Genomic DNA, 21,229 nt, shown 5'->3' on the forward strand with positions numbered 1-21,229 from the left:
GAACTTATTATTGTGTATTATTTGTGGAAGATCCAAGCAGAGAATGCATCAGGATAATATATTCTGTGATCCAAGTATTTTGTTGTTAAAGATGTTCAAAATTGTAAGCGTTCCATAGTAACAATATATTATTAAAAAATCACTTTAACACTTTTCCTCTTTTCTCGATTGAGTATTAGTTTTTGTTGTACATATAAATTATTACAATCACTGAATACATATAGTTAGTGAAAAAACTATCAAATTTATTAACTGAATTAATAATTTGCAATTATACAAATAATTAAACAGTTATCCAAGAACATTCAAGAGTCATCTCTTTAAAGTTAATCATGACATTGTCAAGTAGAATGACGTTCTAATTAGTAATGTTTACATATCCATACCAGTGTGAATTTTACTACACGTAATTTGCCGTGTAAAGACAGAAAAAGTAGGGGTAGCCGTAAAATATTTGCGAAATATGTACCGATGGCCATATGTCAAAATTTGACGAACTGGAGTTATTAATGCAGATTTACTAAAAAAACAGTATTAATCACGTGAATAAGGACCTATTACGTTAATAATAATAGTCGCTAAGAGATGGCACCAAGTGTCGATATTCGTTTGGCGCGAAAAGTAGTACTTAACATTTTCGTATGAATACAGGCGTAAGTTAGCTACGCCGCAGATTGTGAAGCAATTTATGTATTTACTTCTCGTCAAGGCAGCTTCTTATATTTACGATTAGTTTTTGTGAAAATTCTCTCTAAAATAAGGACCCATTTTATAGTTATGTCAGAGTTTTAATAAAGTTGAAGTAAATCTTTCTCAGGAAGAAAGACTCAAATCTAATAGGGGTAACAAAATGATCAAATTTAACCATTTTAACACTTCATAAATTATAAATTTACCTACTTATCACAGTTTGTATTTAGATATATTTCTAACAAAATTGTATAGGTAATTCCTGTAAAGTAACAATTTAATCGGAGTTATACCCATAATCATATCTATAAAATTTTAAAATGCCTCTCCTCTAAAATTGTGATAATATATGTTTTTATCGCGCTTATTAATTATTATTCTTCTGTGACCACAGGGTCTAATCCCATGATGGAAAAATAATTTTCTTTCTTCCGGACAGCCATGCCCATTCCTGTTATTTTACTGTTCGTCTCCATCTTCAGTTTCTCGTCTGCTCCCTTCCCCTTTAGTTTTACGACAATGTCTCCCCCTTCTGTTTTTTTGGCCTATTTACTTTTAAGCCCATCTTCCCTATATTAATTTTCTGATGAATCTCTTTTAATATATCAGTGTATGATTTCGTCGACAGTCGGCAGACGATGCATTTTAATGCGTCGTCATTGTCCTTGGCCTTTGATCGTCGTTATTTTTTCCTTTAGGGTTTTTTGGGTTGGTTATATTCATATGAATTCCCACGTTTCAGATAAATTAAATATTTCAAAATCTTCATATGAATTCAAACGAGGCGGGAGGTCAAATGGTGCCTAAGAGGTTAGGATCAGACATACACACGGCTCAGTATAGCCATAATACTGAAAAATAAACTTTGAAAATTTTGCGTTCGTAGGAGGACTCTAAGCGCGTTTAACGCTGTATACCTCATATCTGGAAATATTTGAATTTTTAAGTTGTAGGCTTCATAAATGTGATCAAATGTATTTCCTATGGGAAAACGGTTTTTCAAGCTCAATAATTCCTGTAATACCTTCAGTTATCATACTTGACCTTGGATGCATCAAATACTACTTGTCAATACGTTTCAAACTCATGTTTAGTGATCACAGTGTAATCAATTTAACCATTATCTCCGAAATGGTTTATGTAGTTGAACTGTAGTTGTAGTGGTTACGGCGCTAAATTTAATAGGGCAATCCGAGTCCATTTACCGGCCATCCCAATATTTTTTTTTCAATCTATTTCGATCTATTTGAGAACAATAGAGGGAAAAACAAGGATAGATAAAATTAGAAATCAAACCTTTAGAGAACAAGGACAACTCAACAACAAGGAAAAGAAAATATACTAAGACAGATATATGAAGCGAAAGATATGGGAAGAAAGAAGAGAGGAAGACCAAGAAAGACGTGGACAGAAGAAGTGAGGGAAGAAATGGGAGAAATCAAAAGCATTCGCCGTGCATAGAAGGAAATGTGGAAGAAAACGTTGGAGAACCCAACTCCGTAATAACTCACACCAAAACGTAGATGAGTTCTGGATTAAGTAAGTAATTTCGAATAGAAAAAATCTAGTGTAAGTACATTCGATGAACACTAGATCATTTGGAGATAATGCGAGAAAGGCGACCGTTTGTGACGCTTAATGTGGAATCGAGAAACATTACATTCAACTTCATACATTTAATTTATAAAAATAACTTCCAATATCCAGTTACAAAAGAGCTGATATGAATATGTATTACGTGGCGCGAAAATTAATTTTCATTTTGATGGAAAATAAAATGCTAGTTTTATTTTAAAAGATATTTCCATAATATTTGCTAAATTTGAAGTAAAACGCGCCACAATAGAGCTTCAAAATACAAACTGTATCAAAGTTACTATTTTGTGGCGCGTTTAACTTCAAATTTAGCAATTATGGAAACATATTTTAAAATAAAACTAGAATTTTATTTTCCATCAAAATGAAAATACAATTTCGCGCCACGCGCCACGTAATACTCATATCAGCTCTTTTGTAGCTGGAATATTGTATGCGCCACTCATTTTTACGGCGTTAAGCGGTTTTTTATTCTTGTTATTTATACAAACATATATTTTTAAAGTTCAAAGTGTGACAGATCACTGGGTAAGATTTAAAATTTCAAAATAATTTAGATATGTTTATTTAGATATACAATAGCAAAAATATTTTACAAAAATTACTTAACTGTACAAACTTAAAACTATGACGTTCATTTAGGATCATTCTAAGATTCTAAGGTATTTGAGCAATCTGCCGTCTATTATGAAATAAATTAATATATTTCTAATAAAGAACATAAAACCAAGTCCGATCCCTGCTAAAACCAATAACAATTGTACTTTAAATTTATATTATACTAAATTTACAATCAAGATGCAGTAGAAGTAAACAAACCAAGACACGTTAAATGTTACTAAGACCACTCCCGAATCATAATTTACAATGTATAAACTTTGTAAATCATGATTTGGGATTTAAAATGTACATACATTGTAAATTATGATTTGGGAGTGCTCCTAGTAGCATTTAACGTGTCTTGGTTTGTTTATTTATTCTGCATCTTGATTGTAAATTTAGTATACATAGAATTGTCTACCTAAAATTAACACGATAAAATGGACAGTGCCAATGCATCAATTGTGAAATAATTTGGTCTAGAAATTTTAAATTAAAAGTAGTATAATTATTATTATAGCACCGAAAATTTGTCATATTATATGTATCACTAAAATTTTGAAGTAGAGAAAATCATTACTGATTTTCTCTACTTCTGTTTAAATTCTAGCTAACAAATTCAATTTATTTCAACATTTGCTAGCGTATGTTGTTGAATATTTTGAAAAAACATATTTTCGAACTTCATTTCGAAAAACAGTACCTAGGTACCTTTTTGTTTCTAAATGAAAAGAACAATACATTGACGTTGGCTCAGAGAACTTTTTACGTGAGTTGTTGCAAAACTCTCGTCTAGTTGATGCATTAGTTTTGTTCATATATAATTCTCATAAAAATCAGTCAACATTAACTACCAAAAAGTAAAACTTAAAACAATTACTATTAAGAAATCAACGTAACAAACTATTGTGATTATAATAAAAAATAATCTTAATAATCTCTTAATATATTTTCCGTCTATTTTTCTATGACAATGTTTATTCTACTATTATTTTGTGTTTTTGGTCTTAATTCAATTTATTTTTAAGAAAAGCTCCCTTTCTGATGGAACATCGATCAATATAAAGAGAGGAATAATAGGAAGGCACAAACTGCTATTATTTTATTGTTACTTGAGTAGCAATAAAAAATATGAAATATATTGATCGCGCAATCAAAACTGACACGGTATATAAAACACTATTACTCCTGTCGCCAGTGGGGTTACAACGGTCTCGTTAATTCAGATGGACTTACTAAGTTTTTTTATGTATTTTGACCCTTAAAACACGAATTTTTTGGGTAACAGTCGATCCGGATGTCGATAAGATTGTTATAAACAAAGATCATGAAGAATCACATAACAGCGATTTTTCGCAAAACAAAACATGTTTTTTGTATCTTTTGGGTCATTCTAAGCAAAAAATGTTTTTACAAGTTTTTTCGTAGGATGCAAAGTTTTCGACATAAACGCGGTTGAACTTTGAAAAAAATCGAAAAATTGCAATTTTTGAACCCGAATAACTTTTGATTGAAAAATAAAATAGTAATTCTGCTTATCGCATTTGAAAGTTAAAGTCAAATTCAATCGGTTTTGATTACTTTTATTGCTAAAAATTAATTTTTTTTATTGTTAAACAAAGCTATAAACGCATAGTGATTGAATGATGTTTTCAATGCATACAGACAATTTTTACGTAGATTACGTATGTACATTAAAACGTATGCATTGGGCACGGGAAATACTATGTGTTTATGGATTTGTTTAACAAATAAAAACTTAATTTTTAGCAATGCAAATAATCGAAACCGATAGAATTTGACTTGAACTTTCAAATGCAGTAAGCAGAATTGCTATTTTATTTTTTAATCAAAAGTTATTCGGGTTCACAAATTGCACTTTTTCGATTTTTTGAAAGTTTAACCGCGTTTATCTCGAAAACTATGCATCCTACGAAAAAAATTGTAAAACCATTTTTTGCTGAGAATCGCCCAAAAAATACAAAAAAATGTTTTGTTTTGCGAAAAATCGCTGTTACGTAATTTCTCAAGTTCTTTGTTTATAACAATCTTATCGCCATCCGGATCAACTGTTACCCAAAAAATTCGTGTTCTACGGGTCAAAATACATAAAAAAACTTGGGTAAGTCCATCTGAATTAAGAAGGTCGTTGTACCCCCCTGGCGACAGGACTATATGGTGAGACAATAACAAAAAAACATGTCAACTCTGAATCTTTAAATGATCTCGTAACAAAAGCATTTATACAAGAGAATGAAAAGAAAACGTGAAACTAAAATTCCTGAAGATTTCGGAGTATTTAGAAACGAGGCCGCCTTTAGAAACGAAACCGATTCCACACAGTTTTACAGAAATATCAACTACACAAGAAAATGTTTAAACTTAGCATAAATGTACTTATGAGGCAAAGAGGTCACCATCCCTAAGAAATGGATTAATACGTCAATTATGTGATATGCTCTAATGACTTTAATGCTTCCATACATTTTAACCTTAAATTTAAACTAAGAAGCAACAAATTACAGATACGACAGTAGAGTTCAATAGCATTATCAAATGAAAATAGTGCCATTTAACGCAACAAATTGTTTTTACATAAAACGAAGGGTGAGATTTTATTTTGGGATAAAATAGAGAGAGAAAAATTAGAAGTACTGTCTTTCATGCACAGCAATTTTTATCTGCCTTATCAATAATAACGAAAACAACAACACCGAAAAACCAAAAATAAAAAAGACCTGTATTAATATACGAGTGTGAGTATATCTAATAGCGGCATTTAAGTATTTAATAATTTTAAAAAGGCCACCTTAAAAGATTGTACTCTTATTTTCATATCCAGTTTTATACAAGGCAAGCATAACAAAGAATATTGAAATTGAAACAGTAGTTTCACTCTACGAAAACATTTATTAAAAACTATGGGAGTTTAAAGGCACGTTCACATGACAAGCAGTTAACGGGCGTTTTGATAACGAAACGTGCGTTAGCATGTGAACGGCTTGAAAAAAATGTATGTAACATGTATTACCATAGTTTGTTGTAATCGCGCGTTTCGCGCGTTATCAAATCGCTCGCTAAGCGCTTGTCATGTGTCAACGTGTCCTAAAGGTTATTACGGCATTATAGAGTATTAGCTCGTTTTATACCTACATCTAAAATTATAATATTAATTGCAACTGAATCATTAAACCTAAATATTTACAAAAGTTTTGTGGAATCCGATGATCCATTTATTAGGGTAAAATAAATAAACTGTGACTGAAAAAAAAAATGAACACTTATTTCGAAGTTATTAAATTTCAGTAGTTTATATTTAGGAAGCTTTCGCACAGTAAAATTTGTGTTCAGTCTAGTAAAATAAGATTACACTACATGTAAATCAAAATGTAAATTCGTACAGGTTGGAACAAATTTTATATCAAAGTTTAAGTGAGTACAAAAGATATTTTCAAAAAAGTATCCAAATCATATAAGGGGATCATTCATTGTTTAAATAATTAAAAAGGGGTCATTTTTGCACAATATTTAATTTTTTAACTGCTGAGGTAATTTACATTTTAGTGAAGGTCTTTAGGGTTTCTTTTTCTACAAAGCTGAAGGACAAATCTTTCACCTAAGACTTACTAAATTAAATTTGAATTGATTTTGAAAATTTAAAAATCAAATTTGCAAAAAGGTATTTTTTGCGTTTTATATAAGCACTATAAATTATTCTATTTAATCGAAGAAGTTGCGCTATATTACCAGTACATATTAAGAAAATAAAATTAGTTGAAAAATATTTAATAATTTATGAGATATTTCATTTGTTTATTAAATGTTACTATATTTTCAATTGCAAAAACGCGGTTGTTACCAAAAGAATATAAAACTGTGTAAAACCTCGTTGCTTTTATTTTTATGTATATTTTCGATAAATGTATTGATAAATTCAAATTTCAGTTTAACTCCCCTCTAAAATGACATTTGAAAATTGTTCTAATTTGTTTATAATTTGTTTTTTTAATAACGTCACGGGGATTAAACATTTTAAAATGCTGTTCCGATAATCCGGTTTCTGGGAATTTTTCACTAATTAACAAATTTTGTTGTTGTTTTTTCTTCTTCTTTTTTTCCCTATAGTAAAAGATATAGTTTTGCTTATAGAGGGGGTTTCATTAAGAATGTCCAATCTCTGAGTTGTCGATTCTAGACCTCAAAATATTAAGATTTAATCAAAATTACTTTAATAAAATATGGCTCCTTATTGAGTTACAGGGTGTTTTATTTAAAAATTTAAAAATTATTTTTGCTCAGTATTTTAAAACTATTCGAGATATCCTTTTCATACTTGGTAGAAAGTGTAGGTACTATACACCCTATAAAGTTATGTTAAATACAGGTTTTCGGCTATTACCAGAGGCGTTCGACAGGCGGACAGGGGAAAGCAAATGGTTGACCCTTCCCAAATTCTACGTCACTGGAGAAATTGCCATTTTAGCGCAATTTTTAGATTCTCCCATACTCTCAATGTAAATAACTTACTTTTCACTCGTAACGATAAAGTCATTAGTTTTCGAGATATTTGCAGTTAAACATGTAACGGCATAGTTATTTTATTTTGATTAAGGTTTTGTGCCGCTTAATTTTTTATTTCAAATATCTCGAAAGCTAATGATTTTATCGTTAAGACTGAAGAGTATATTATTCATTCTTTAAAGATAAAATCATTAGTTTTTGAGATATTTGAAACTAAAAATTAAGCGGCACAATATTTTAATCAAAATAACTAAATAACTTTGCCCTTACATGTTTAACTTCAAATATCTCGAATACTAATGACTTTATCGTTACGAGTAAAGAGGATCTTATTTACATAGACAGTATTGAAGAATTTAGAAATTGTGCTAAAATGGCAATTTCACCAGTGACGTAGAATTTGGGAAGGGTCAACCATTTGCTTTCCCCTGTCCGCCTGTCGTACGCCTCGGGTAATAGCCGGAAACCTGTATTTAACATAATTTCATAGGGTGTATAATACCTACACTTTCTACCAAGTATGAAAAGGATATGTCGAATAGTTTTAAAATACTGAGCAAAAATAATTTTTAAATTTTTAAATAAAACACCCTGTAACTCAATAAGGAGCCATATTTTATTAAAATGATTTTGGCTAAATCTTAATATTTTGAGGTCTAGAATCGACAACTCAGAGATTGGACATTCTTAATGAAACCCCCTCTATAAGTAAAACCATGATACTATAAATAACAAGATAATATATTGCACATCCGGAAGTCGTGACGTAACTGGAGACCGGCAAGATCGTAATGGTTCGTAATCATTCGTAATGTCCGATTACTTTGAATTGTTAGCGGTTGTATTTTATATTTTATCTTTGACAGTTATTTTGACTGGAATCTCAACATTAAATTTTTTTCGAATACATTGAAGTTTAATTTTATTTTGCTAATTGAATAATTTCATCACAAAATGCATACAAATCCCATTTAACTTTAACAAGAATTCAAATTCCACTTCCGGTCTCCAGTTACATCATCAATGCGCGAGCTCGGACGTATTTGCGCTACGGGAAAATACTATCTCTTTATTTATAGTATCATGAGTAAAACTATATCTTTTACTATAAGGAAAAAAAGAAAAAGAAAAAACGACAAAAAAAATTTGTTAATTAGTGAAAAATACCCAGGAACCCGATTATCGGAACAGAATTTCAAAATGTTTAATCCCCGCGAAGTTATTAAAAAACAAATTATAAACAAACTAGAACAATTTTCAAATGTCATTTTAGAGGGGAGTTAAATTGAAATTTGAACTTATCAATACATTTCTCGAAATTATGCATAAAAATAAAAGTGATGAGATTTTAAGCAGGTTTATATTCATTTGATAACAACCGCGTTTTTGCAATTGAAAATATAGTAACAATTGTTAAACAAATTAAATATCTCAAATTATTAAATATTTTTGAACCAATTTTTTTTGCTTAATACTGGTAACATAGCGCAACTTCTATTAAATAAAATAAATTTATAGTGCTTATTTCAAACGCAAAAAATATTTTTTTGCAAATTTGATATAATTATTTAAATAAATAGGGGGTCAAATTTAATTTATTAAGTCTTAGGTGAAAGATTTGTTCTTCAGCTTTTGTCCTAAATTACCTCAGCAATTAAAAAAGTAAATATTGTGCAAAAATGACCCCTTTTTAATTATTTAAACAATGATCTTCTCATATGATTTGGATACTTTTTTGAAAATATCTTTTGTATTCACCTAAACTTTGATATAAAATTTATTCCAACCTGTACGGAATTACATGTTTATTTTATTAGGTTAATTGCAAATATGATATAACTAGTTTGTATAATTTCAATTTGTTTATGAAAATTATATCTATTTATACTAAAATGTCTATGTTAATCTGGGATGAGGCCCCGACAGGGAGAAAGCCCTTAGGATGCGCACGAATGCGATGGAGAGATAAAATATTATCAGATTTAAAACAATGTGGCTACCTACCGACCCATCTATCCTGGACGACCATGAAATGGAAGTCCGTGTCAAAGTGTCCGAGGAAGCAAGTTGTCGATTCAGCCAATACCCACTCCGGGCTGTAGTGCTATGAGAAGAAGACTATTTAGAAACAGTAATGTTTCATAATCCTTGAGAATTTGTAATAAGTTATATTTGAAGATATTGATATACCAATCTATGGTATTGCTATGCCATAGACTTATTCTACAGAATAAGTTATATTAAATATAATAATAAGTTACATCCATTTAAAAAATTCCATTTAAAAAGGAAAAATTTTAACCAGTGCCTTCTATAGGTCCTCACATACGGAGCAGAAACCTCAACTCCCACAAAATCCTCAGCTGAAAATTTGAGGACACAACGAAAGATGGAGAGATCAATGCTTATAATAAGCTTAAGAAACTGAGTCAGAAACGAGGAAGGTCGTAGAGGAACCGGAGTGGAAGATATTATCGAATGTATTCTTCTTCTTTAAGTACCGTGCCCAAATTTTTAGGCGTGGGTAGCTTCCATAACAATTTGCCGATATCGTTCTCGATCTTGTGCGGCATGTAACAATTGATCTGCTGATAAGCCAGTCCATTGACGAAGGTTTCGGAGCCATGAATATTTCTTTCGACCAATTCCTCTTTTTCCGTCGATCTTTCCATTGAGTATTAACTGCAGCATCCTGTATCTGCTACCTCTCATTATATGCCCCAGATATTCAAGTTTTCTCTTTTTTATCATCTTCATTAAGTCACCTTCGCCTTGACCTACTCTGTTTAAGACTTCTCTGTTTGAAATGCGTTGAACCCAAGATATTCTGAGCATTCTACGATACGACCACATCTCAAAGGCTTCTAATTTGTTCATCATGTTAACCTTCATGATCCAGGTTTCACATCCATATAGTAATACAGGATACACATAACATTTTAGGAACTTGATTTTTAGTTGTAAGTTCAGCAGAGAGTTGCTCAGAATAGATCTAAGTTTCATAAATGCTCCTCTTGCAATTTCTATACGAGTTTTAATTTCTTCATCCGGATTTAGTGTCTCGTTTATCCAACTTCCTAGGTATTTAACGAATACATCGAATGTATTACAAGGCAAAAATGGAGATGGGCAGGACATGTTGCAAGAATGAAAGACGAAAGATGGACAAAAATATTTTTTAAATGTAGACCACGGACAGACAAGCGAAACCGAGGAAGACCCCAACGCGATCGACCAACGACGTCAAAAGAATTGTGACCAACTGAATAGCAGAGGCGCTGAACAAAAGAATATGGAAATATCTGGAGAAGGCCTATGTTCAACAATGGACAAATCAGGGCTGATTGATGTCGATAGAAGACTTAATCAACTCCTTAGCAAATCATTGTTAGCTGTTGATTCCAAACAACAAAATATATGGTTTAATTTATATTTCTTTTTAAAAACTGATCTATTCACAGGGTACGCTTTTATACAACATGTTCTGTTTTACAACATAATAAAAGAAATGTCAAATCTATTATACTTCTAGTTTCAGAAAAAAACTTGTGATATATAAATAAAAAATTAAAATGTCTGCTATTCAAATACTAATAGCTTCTTCCAATTTATAACAATCTAAATTTATATTTGAAAGCCTCTTAAATAATATGATACATATTACTGAAACTGAACAACTATTCATCATATTTAACACTAGGGAAATCTAGATTCCTTCATAAACTTCGGACTTGATTCTTTAGTATATCTAGGATGTACAATATTGTGGTAAGAACTGGACCTTGCTAGATCATTGTTTTTCCTGTGATGGTATCTTTCTTGTGGTGGTGAATATCTTCTGTTTGGTTCGTATCTATTTGGCCTTAAATAATTTTCAGTGTGGTTGTCTACTACTGTATGATTTGCTGTTTCTGTTGCTTTAGATCTACGCCTAAAACAAAATAAACTGTTTATTAAAAATTTATATTTGTAGTAGTAAGTTTGTGCTATAGGTACTAAAACTAAATATCGAAAACGGATAGTCAAGACTGCAATCAATGTTAGAGGTAGAGAAAAGCTTACAGATCACATCTGTATTGGCAGCGACACAGCTGCATGTTTATATTTGTATATTTATACTATTTATAGTAAGAGTCTATTACCTAATTGTACAAGGCTCCGTAGACTTTTAAGCCTACGATAAATCGACTATTCTAGTCAAGAATACAAGATTGGATGTGGCGTATAATAAACAGCCTGAAACGTGAAATAATGTGAAATTGGTACTGAAGGTGTTCATATGCAAAGAAAAGGGAAATCATAACATAAAGGGCCGGTATTTCCAACCGCACTTAAGCAAAAGCTTACTTTAAGCCTAAACTTTAGCTTAGATGCCTGTATTTCCATTTCAATTAGAGGCTTAAGCGTAGGCTTAAACCAAATTAAAAGGCTTAAAACATTTTAAGCTCGCGCGGGAGTTGGTTTAAGCCTCTGCTTAAAATTTGTTTTCTGTTTTTTGAGGTTATTTCTATAGATTAATAATTATAGAGTTATTTTGAAAACCTTAATAATAACCCCGTAATAACTTTTGCCAGTTATTATGGGATTAAAATTCTTACGTCTTTTGGAAGGTTTAGGCACCTGAAAATTATTTATTTCTACGATGCTTGGTACCTATATTTATTTTAAAAAAGTAAACTTACATTCCAATTTGACATTTTAAGGAATATATCCAACAAACAAAATTACAAAGATTGTAATTATAAAAGTACGCTATTGCTTAATCAAAATAACAATAAAAAATATAATCAGAGAAAATATACACAATATGTTAACAGCACATGTACCATGTACACAAAATTAATAGACCTGGATCCCGTGTACAAAAAAAATTAATTGATAAATAGCAAGCTGAAAATTTGTTAACAGCTTAACGGTGTCTAGTCGGACAAACTTTGATGCATTGGAACAAGGGAAGTTTTAATTGTGGACAGGTTAAAAATTTGGAACTCCAGACTACGAAAACGTTCCATGTATTTTGTCGGACAGAACTTCCAATTGAGTTGTTACCATTTCATTCAACTCTCATGCAAAAATCAGACTGATGTTTATCACCAACTAAGCATTTTAATGAGTGGAACACGAAGAACATGTCAAATGACAGGAATCATGTTGGTTAGTAATAGCAGTCTGATTTTTGCATGAGAGTTTAATTAAAGGGTAACAATTTAATTGGATGGTCTGTCCGACAAAATACATGGGACGTTTTCGTAATCTGACGTTTCAAATTTTTAAACTGTTCCACAATTCAAGCTTCCCCTGTTCTAGTGTTTCCGTACATCAAAGTTTGTCCGACTAGACACCGTTAAGCTATTAACAAATTTTCAGCTTGCTATTAATTAACTTTTTTTGATACGCGGGGTCCAGGCCTATAACGGAAGTAAATCATAAGTAAATGACACAGATACAGATGACAAGATTAAATGTCAACAGTATTGGTTTTTACCTCAGAACAATTAGTTCTGGCGTTTTGACGTATTCAGAGGTACCAAACCAATTAACTTTACAGTTAAGGACCAGTTTAGTTAAGGAAATAATGGAAATACGGCACCCAGCTTAAGCTTCTCCTTAACTTTTTACACAGGCTTAGCTAAGCAAAAGCTTAAATACCTGTTGAAATACCGACCCATTGTTCTTATAGTTTGAGAATTCATAGTAGTCATTCAAGATTTAAAATAAAAAAGTTGAAAATTGAAAGAAAGCGTCAAACAACAAAAATGATAAGAAATAGTGAGAAAGCTAAGAATACTGAGCAGATAAAGGTTTAAAATATAATAAAATAATTTCTAATTTTGTAATTTATAAGAACGCATTTTGTTTTTGAACTTATATACTCTTAATTTGTATTGTTTACCTTAGAATTGTATCGTTTAGGCTCTAGGCCAATAAACTAAATAAATATGGCAAAAAATGAAAACCTGAATAATAAAATAATAGACACACGAACGTATCTAGCTGTAGAGGTCCAGTAGGATTAAAGCTTGCTTTGTAATTTTTGCTTATATTTTCTTATTTGTTGCTTCTTTCATCCATTCAATATAGTATCTTTGAGTATCTTTAGAGTATGTTCTACTTGAACACCCCATCCCCCATTCGGTCTTTCTAGTTGTATTTTTCCACCTATTATTTTTGACATTATCATTTTTTAAACTGTTTCAATTTACATTCCTCATTCATGTCCCAGACACTTGATTCTATTTGCAGTTCTCATGATGTTTAGTTTGTCCCACAATTTTATTGCTTATTATTTGTTCTTGTGGTGTGATTTTTCATAATTAATTGTGATAAATTCTATTCCATTGTGAGCCCGAGTATTGCTAGAGACATCGCACAAGCCTGTTGTCTTATTATATTCGTTCCTCATAGTCCTGTAGCCAGGGGGTACAACGGCCTCTTTTATTCAGATGGACTAACCCAAGTTTTATTTATGTATTTTGACCCGTAGAACACGAACTTTTTGGGCAACAGTTGATCCGGATGTCGATAAGATTGTTATAAACAAAGAACTTAAGGAATTATATAACAGCGATTTTTCGCAAAACAAAACATGTTTTTGTATTTTTTGGGTCATTCTAAGCAAAAGATGCTCCTACAAGTTTTTTCCTACAACTTTCAAAAAATCGAAAAATTGCAATTTTTGAACCCGAATAACTTATGAATAAAAAATAAAATAGAAATTCTGCTTACCGCATTTGGAAGTTCAAGTCAAATTCGATCGGTTTTGATTATTAGCACTGCTAAAAATTAATTTTTTATTGTTAAACAAAGCTATAAACACATTAGTGCTTAAGTGATGTTTTCAATACATATCTCATTTAAAATCGAACGAGTAGGCGCGCCTACAAACAGGCAATTTCTACGTAGCATGCATTAAAACGCATTCATTGGGCACGGGAAACACTATTTGTTTATAGCTTTGTTTAACAATAAAAAAATTAATTTTTAGCAATGCAAACAATCAAAACCGATATAATTTGACATGAACTTTCAAATGCAGTAAGCAGACTTGCCATTTTTTTTTAATCAAAACTTATTCGGGTTCAACAATTGCAATTTTTCGATTTTTTGAAAGTTCTACCGCGTCTATCTCAAAAAATTTGCATCCTACGAAAAAACTTGTAAGAACATTTTTTGCTTAGAATGACCCAAAAAAACATAAAAAAATGTTTTGTTTTGCGAAAAATCGCTGTTATGTAATTTCTGTTATTGTTTATAACAATCTTATCGACATCCGGATCAACTGTTACTCAAAAAATTCGTATTATACGGGTCAAAATACACAAAAAAAACTTGGATAAGTCCCTCTGAATAAAGGAGGCCGTTGTAATCCCCCTCTACCCCCTTGCGACAGGACGATCATTGTAAAAGCTAATTATTTTAAAATGTTTGTGAATGTGTTTTATTCAAATTATATTATTATCGTTTATTAAACTAGTAAGGTGCAAAAAGAAGTTTGTCTGCATTAGACGGGTCGACCAGTATAGGCTTTCTTATCGTTTTGCTTTTATCGATTAACGTAATATCGGTTTTAAAAGAGACAAAAAATAATAATAATAAACTTCAATCTGTTTGTCCGGGAAATAAATACAAAAATTTTTACTAAAGTGAATGTTACAGCAGTGGTGTAACATTCACACCGTTACGAAATAGCAATGGTGTACCTCCAGTTACAACGAACCTGGATATAATTACCAATCACAATGCCCCACAACTCTAGGCGTATATGTAGGCAAGTACATATATGCTTTCTAATGTAAACAATATGCCATTGCATCCCACTCACATTCAACCTATGACATATCAACAGCAATACAACCACATGATATGATGCATCCTGTGCAAACATATTACATGGGATTATCAAGTCAAATCCAAAACCAGCCAATTCAAATAGCTGAAATTCTGCACTCACAACATGATTCAAACAGTAATGCTCAAAATCAATGGAAATCAGGGGAGCTAACCTCTGAATACTACAGTGACTCGGACACAAAGGGGGACGTGGATACACAATAAATAAATCATAAAAAAGTCATAAAATCAAAACTCAAAACCGTTTTGAAAAGCTAACATCCATACCGTCTACAGAAAAAAACGAAAAAATAATGATATTACCCCTCAAGAAAACAAGGAGAAAGTACCACCATTTATTCTCCACTACGGTGAAAAGATACCTTCACTATCAAAATATTAAATAATACAGTAGCGCAAAAAGACTACTACTACGAAGTACTTAATGAAAATAAAATTGCAGGTAAAGTCGTTAGAAAACTACAAAAAATTCAAACAAGTACTAGATGACAATAAAGTAATACGACACATAATGTACATTAGAAGAAAATAAAAAATTCAGAGTGGTACCATAACCTGCACCATACCACTGATCATAATGAAATAAGAACTGCATTACAGGAAAAAGGACACACGGTGCACAGTATAAACAGCGGATACTTAAAAAACCAGCAAGGCTCCCCAAAAAATATTTTCTTCATTGATCTTGAAAAAAAGGAAGACAATAATGAGATATTTCATATCACCTTACTACTAAATGCAGTCATAAAATTCGAAGAATCCAAGAAAAAATCCAAGCTGGTACAATGCATGAGATGTTGCTGCTATGGACACACTAAAAGCAATTGCACACGCCCAATGAGATGCTACAAATGGGCTGGAAACTACAACTACAAAACATGCGAACAGAAAAAAGTGGATGGTAGAGATCCAAAATGCTCATTATGCAGTGGAAACCATCCTGCCACTGCAAAAATGTGCAAAGTATACCAAGAAATAATTAATAGACGTTTCCCAAATGAAAACATCGTACCAGTAGCATTACAAACACAACGACAACAACAGCAACAAAAGAAGCAGCTTATGCCTGTACCCCACTAACAACAAACGATCCCGCAACAAACTAATCCACAGATCCCACAACAACCTACTCCACAAAATGTACAGGCTGCACCAACGCACCAACAACAATACAGGCCAACATATGTGCAAGTTGCCGGTGACAATCATATATTATCCATTCTTCAAAATACAATTATTACAAACCAACAGCAAATAATGAACTGGCAGACGAAATAAAATCACTTAGAGAACAACTCACACAACTAACTAATCTCTTAATTAGAAATGGCCCAACTGTATAAAATTGCCCTTTGGAATGCAAATGGCCTTGCCAAACACAAACATGAAGTAGAAGTATTTCTTGCGCACAACGACATAGACATTCTTCTAATATCAGAATCCCACTTTAACAGTAGTTCTTACTTTAATATTACAAATTATTTAATGTACCTACCACACAACACATCCAAGCTGACATGATAGTCAGAGGAGGAACGACAGTGCTTATTAGACACCAAATTAAACATTATGAGTTAGGTACCGAAATTCAGAAAAACTTTCTAAAAGCAACCAGTATCGTAATTAAAGATGGGCTAGGTCCATTAACAGTTTCAGCGGCATACTTCCCACCAAAATGCCCACCAAATAAACAAGACATGGAAGAATACTTCTTGTCTTTAAGTCACAGGATCCTAGCCGGAGGTGATTACAATGCGAAAAACATAGCATGGGGCTCAAGACTAACAGCGCTAGGTAGAGGTAGAATACTATATAACATCATCCAAGAACCGCAGTTGAGTTACCTATCCACATACACTCCAACGTACTGGCCTAAGGATCCAGCGAAGATACTAGACCTACTTGATTTCTTCATAGTTGAAGCACAGGAGCTGGATACCTAAATGTAGAATCAAATCTAGACCTTTATTCTGATCACACACCAATAATAGCACAAGTTAGTGCCACAATTATAGAAAAAGAACTTCCTGTAATGCTGTTCAACAAGAATACCAATTGGGAACAATGTAAAAACCAAATTAATGCAGAAATTGACTTAAAAATATCATTAAAAACAAAAACAGAAATTGAAACTGCAGTAAATCACTTAACAAACATCATCCACACTGCTGCGAAAAATGTAACACCAGAAATATCAAATCACAAAAAAATCAACACTGCAAAGTACTGAAACGAACTTTACCTATAGTATTCAGCTTCTGAGTCGGTGCCGAATATGTCTAACACTTGTGAGTTCCTAAAACCAATGATGGCTGCTTCCGAATTACGTCTCCAAGCATCCCTATAACGCCTTTCTAATGCTGCATCATCCATCGGGAGCTTCTTTTGAGAATGTATTGACGATTCGCTGGAATTCTCTTCAGACGTTCCTAATCCAAGATCCTTATCGATATCGGTATAGTTTTTAGTTTTTTTTGTATATCTAAAAATCAAAAATACATTATATAATAAAAACGTGAAAAAAACGAGTTACTAAATAGATGTAAATTAACTGCTTACCTACTACTTAGCTGATAATGAAAATAAAAATACTAATTAGATCTATTAAAAAAACAGTAAATAATTAAAAAAAAATCCGATTGTAATATTTAGCTGTTAAGTTAAGGATTCAAAAAAAGTTTTATTATTTCTGATAAAGATTTTAATTAGGTACTTAATTTTTGAAATTGTTGGCATGATTCAAATATACTAATGGCCAAACAAAATGCAACACCTAGAAAGGCAATATTTTTAAATGTATTTATGGTTGTATACCTACATTATAATATTTGATAATATTTTAAAGAAATTTGCAACGTCACTTTCGTTAAAAAATTAATAATAAGTGACTCCTCCTTGATTTTCTATTCACGCAGATACTCTATACTCTATACGGCATTGATCGAATTAATTGGTCTATATCATATTGGTTGGCACTGGTCGATATCCAGATTCTTCTTATGGCATGCCACAGGTCTTCTAAGTTTGCTGGAGTACGTAGCAACCGATATAAGTTTTGACCTATATCCCACATATTTTCGATGGATGACAAATCAGCTGACATTGATGACCAGTTCAAAGTCTCCAGATTTTTGTACGAACTCCGTAGTTTCACGGGCAATATCAGGTTGTTGTTATTACTGTCGCTGCATTTGGTTGTCTTTTTAAAGACAGATCACATGCTATAATTTTTTTGTGACGGATATTCTTGAGTTGGGGTTGATTTCATGTAATCGAATGAACTATCTTTCAGTAAGTCGTCCCAGGAACGCAACTCATAAATATTGGCAATATCATTTTAAAGTCTTCTACTTTAAAATGTATAATATATGTCTGAATTGCCAATATAAATGAGTCAGATTAAATAAATTATTAGAAGAATTTTTTACTTAGCAACAACATTTTTGTTTATTTTAGTAATATTTTGTATTTTGACAACGGCACCCGATTTGGGCGTCGAAACGTTAATAAAATTATTTTTTTATTTTAATTGTGGCTTATTTCCCATATAAATAATTAATCATACAAATGCCACAAGGAAATAGCTTCAGAACAATATCAGGTCTTGCGTTATCCTGTTGAAAGATCGAATTTGGAATGTTTTGTAGGTAGGGATGTAAAACTGGTTGCAGTACTTCACCAAGATATCGTCGAGCTGTCAGAGTGCCGTTGATAAGAACTAGAGGTGATCTGCTTCACAAACATAGAATAGAATAGAAATATGCTTTATTGTCATGAAAAATTGTACAATTTTATCGACAAAGCTTATAAAAAGTCAAGAAAACAAAACAATAACAATCCAATTTACAAAAATTACATAATTCGTCAATATTTTTACAATAATAATAATAATGAAGTTAACAGAAATAATCAATTGCAAAATTTAAATAAATTGCAAATGCATAGTCTACCTAGCAATTAATAAGTTTAAAAGTTAAGTTGCTGCATGTGACACCCAAATATAGACAAAAAAATAATAATAAAAATACTATTTGTGCAAAGGGTACTGTAATTTCTTAGTTATTGATTAAGAAAATCTTCTACTGAATAATATGGTCTTTCAGAGGCTTTTGTCAGTTTACGGAATTTGGGGAACGATGCTGCAGATTTAAGTTGTAGAGGGAGATGGTTGTAAAGTTTTTTTGTGGAATATAATATAGATTTCTTTACTAACTCAGAGGACGGGGTCGGCAAATAGACGTCAAACGTAGAATTTCTCGTGAAGTAGTCATGATTAGGTCTTGGTGGAAAGACATGTAGATGTTTACGAATTAAGCAAACAGTTTCTAAGATATACAAAGATGGAAGCGTTAAAATTCCGTGATCTTTGAAGTAACTTCTGCAATGTGTTGTTCTTCTGAGGCCAAACAGATATCTTATTGCTCTTTTTTGTAATTTGAAAATAACATCGAATTGGGCAGCTGTACCAGAACCCCAAAAAGAAGACCATAACGAAGATGTGACTCGAACAAAGAAAAATATGTTATTTTGGTAGATTGAGTTATTGATTATTTTGCTAAATTGAGTTCATTCGAAACAGATCTTATAGCATAGCAAGCTGAGGATAGTTTCTTCCTTAACAAATCGATATGGTGGGACCATTTAAGGTTGCTGTCTAAAAAAATACCAAGAAATTTTACAGAATCAACGGTACTGATCTGGCTGTTATTAAGAGGTAAGGGTTGAAGAGCTCCTTTGTAAGACAATGCTACTTGTTTTATCTACGTTAAACGAAAGTAAATTAGAGTCGGACCAGGTTTTTATTGTAAGTAGATCAGAAGTTATAGTAGCATGAAGAGAACATATAGCACCCAATACCATAATGATTGGTTGTCTTGGTGTATGACGTTCAACAACAAAGGCTATATTTCGCCTCTCACCTTGAAAACGTCTTACCCCTATGCGCCCATCAGAGCCACCCAAACAAAACCTACTTGAAAACGTCTTAACCTTATGCGCCCATCAGAGCCACTCAAATAAAACCTAGATTGATCACTGAAGCAGACAAAATTCCGTTGCCATTCCAGTTGCCGAGCTCTACACCATTCTAAGCATCGAGCCTTACTCGTATGTTCTGCTGTCAAAGGTAATGCCAAAAGCGGACGGTAAGCTAAGTCCCATTTCAAGTAATCTTTGATTAACTGTTCTGCTTACGACTGCCCTTCTTCTAGCTACAACTACTATCATCTCTTACTTGATGTACATTGTCACGTCTATTTCTGAGAGCAAGAAGTCTAAGATGGCGCCAATCATGGCTTTGCCAGTCTATTCTAGGACGTCCAGATCCTCCACGGTGCCGATAAGTCTCATCATTGGACCGCCTTCTCCAAATTTTTAATACCTTTAACGGATTAGTATCAACCCTTCGTCAAATTTCCTGTAAACCAAAACCAGAAATTGCCGAAGACCGTGAACTCTTGGCATTTAAAGTTTTTTGGGTAAATTAAAAAAAATCCAAAAGGACTAAAAATTAAAAATAATCTAAAGTTAAATACAATAAAATAAACTTTCTTATCATTTTTGTTTTTGCCAAAAAAAAAGAAAAAACATCAGTTAAAGAAAAGATAGCGAGGTAAAAACTTTATCACATATTATATATTTCTAGATAAGAGTTACAAAGAAATACTTTTAATCGAAATAAATAACCGTATACAAAGTATTGCATTTTTTTGATCAGTGTGGCCATCAGTATAATATTGGTATGTACTATGATTTACTTACTTATCCATAACTGGGGTAGTTCCCTTCAGTGCCCCTCCTAAATTATTACCATTTAATGTAAACTGCGGATGGGGTATGCAGTATGGATGAGGTAAGGACTGTTCTATTTTTGAGAGTTTAATATCATCCTCGGGTGTGTATTTGGTGCAAGATCCTAAGTATTAAAAATCAATATTAATAATTTAGTATACATTACAAGTTCTCTATCAAT

General features: G+C 32.0%; 2 protein-coding genes across 3 annotated transcripts in view; both read right to left on the minus strand.

Moving 5' to 3' along the window:
• LOC126879610 (cilia- and flagella-associated protein 251-like) overlaps positions 1–21,229 on the minus strand; it is a 140,034-nt gene that overhangs the window by 36,890 nt on the left and 81,915 nt on the right. The window lies entirely within an intron of this gene.
• LOC114331488 (patched domain-containing protein 3) overlaps positions 2,836–21,229 on the minus strand; it is a 378,804-nt gene continuing 360,410 nt past the window's right edge. Inside the window, exons 14-16 of the mRNA XM_050642776.1 lie at positions 21,019–21,172; positions 17,501–17,740; positions 2,836–11,338 (exon numbers count right to left, since the gene is read on the minus strand). Coding sequence (XP_050498733.1) covers positions 11,104–11,338; positions 17,501–17,740; positions 21,019–21,172 — 629 coding nt within the window. The 3' untranslated portion in view covers positions 2,836–11,103. The remainder of the gene's footprint in view (positions 11,339–17,500; positions 17,741–21,018; positions 21,173–21,229) is intronic.

The sequence above is a fragment of the Diabrotica virgifera genome, chromosome 2 (assembly GCF_917563875.1).
Source record: "Diabrotica virgifera virgifera chromosome 2, PGI_DIABVI_V3a".
Classification (NCBI taxonomy): Eukaryota; Metazoa; Arthropoda; class Insecta; order Coleoptera; family Chrysomelidae; genus Diabrotica; species Diabrotica virgifera.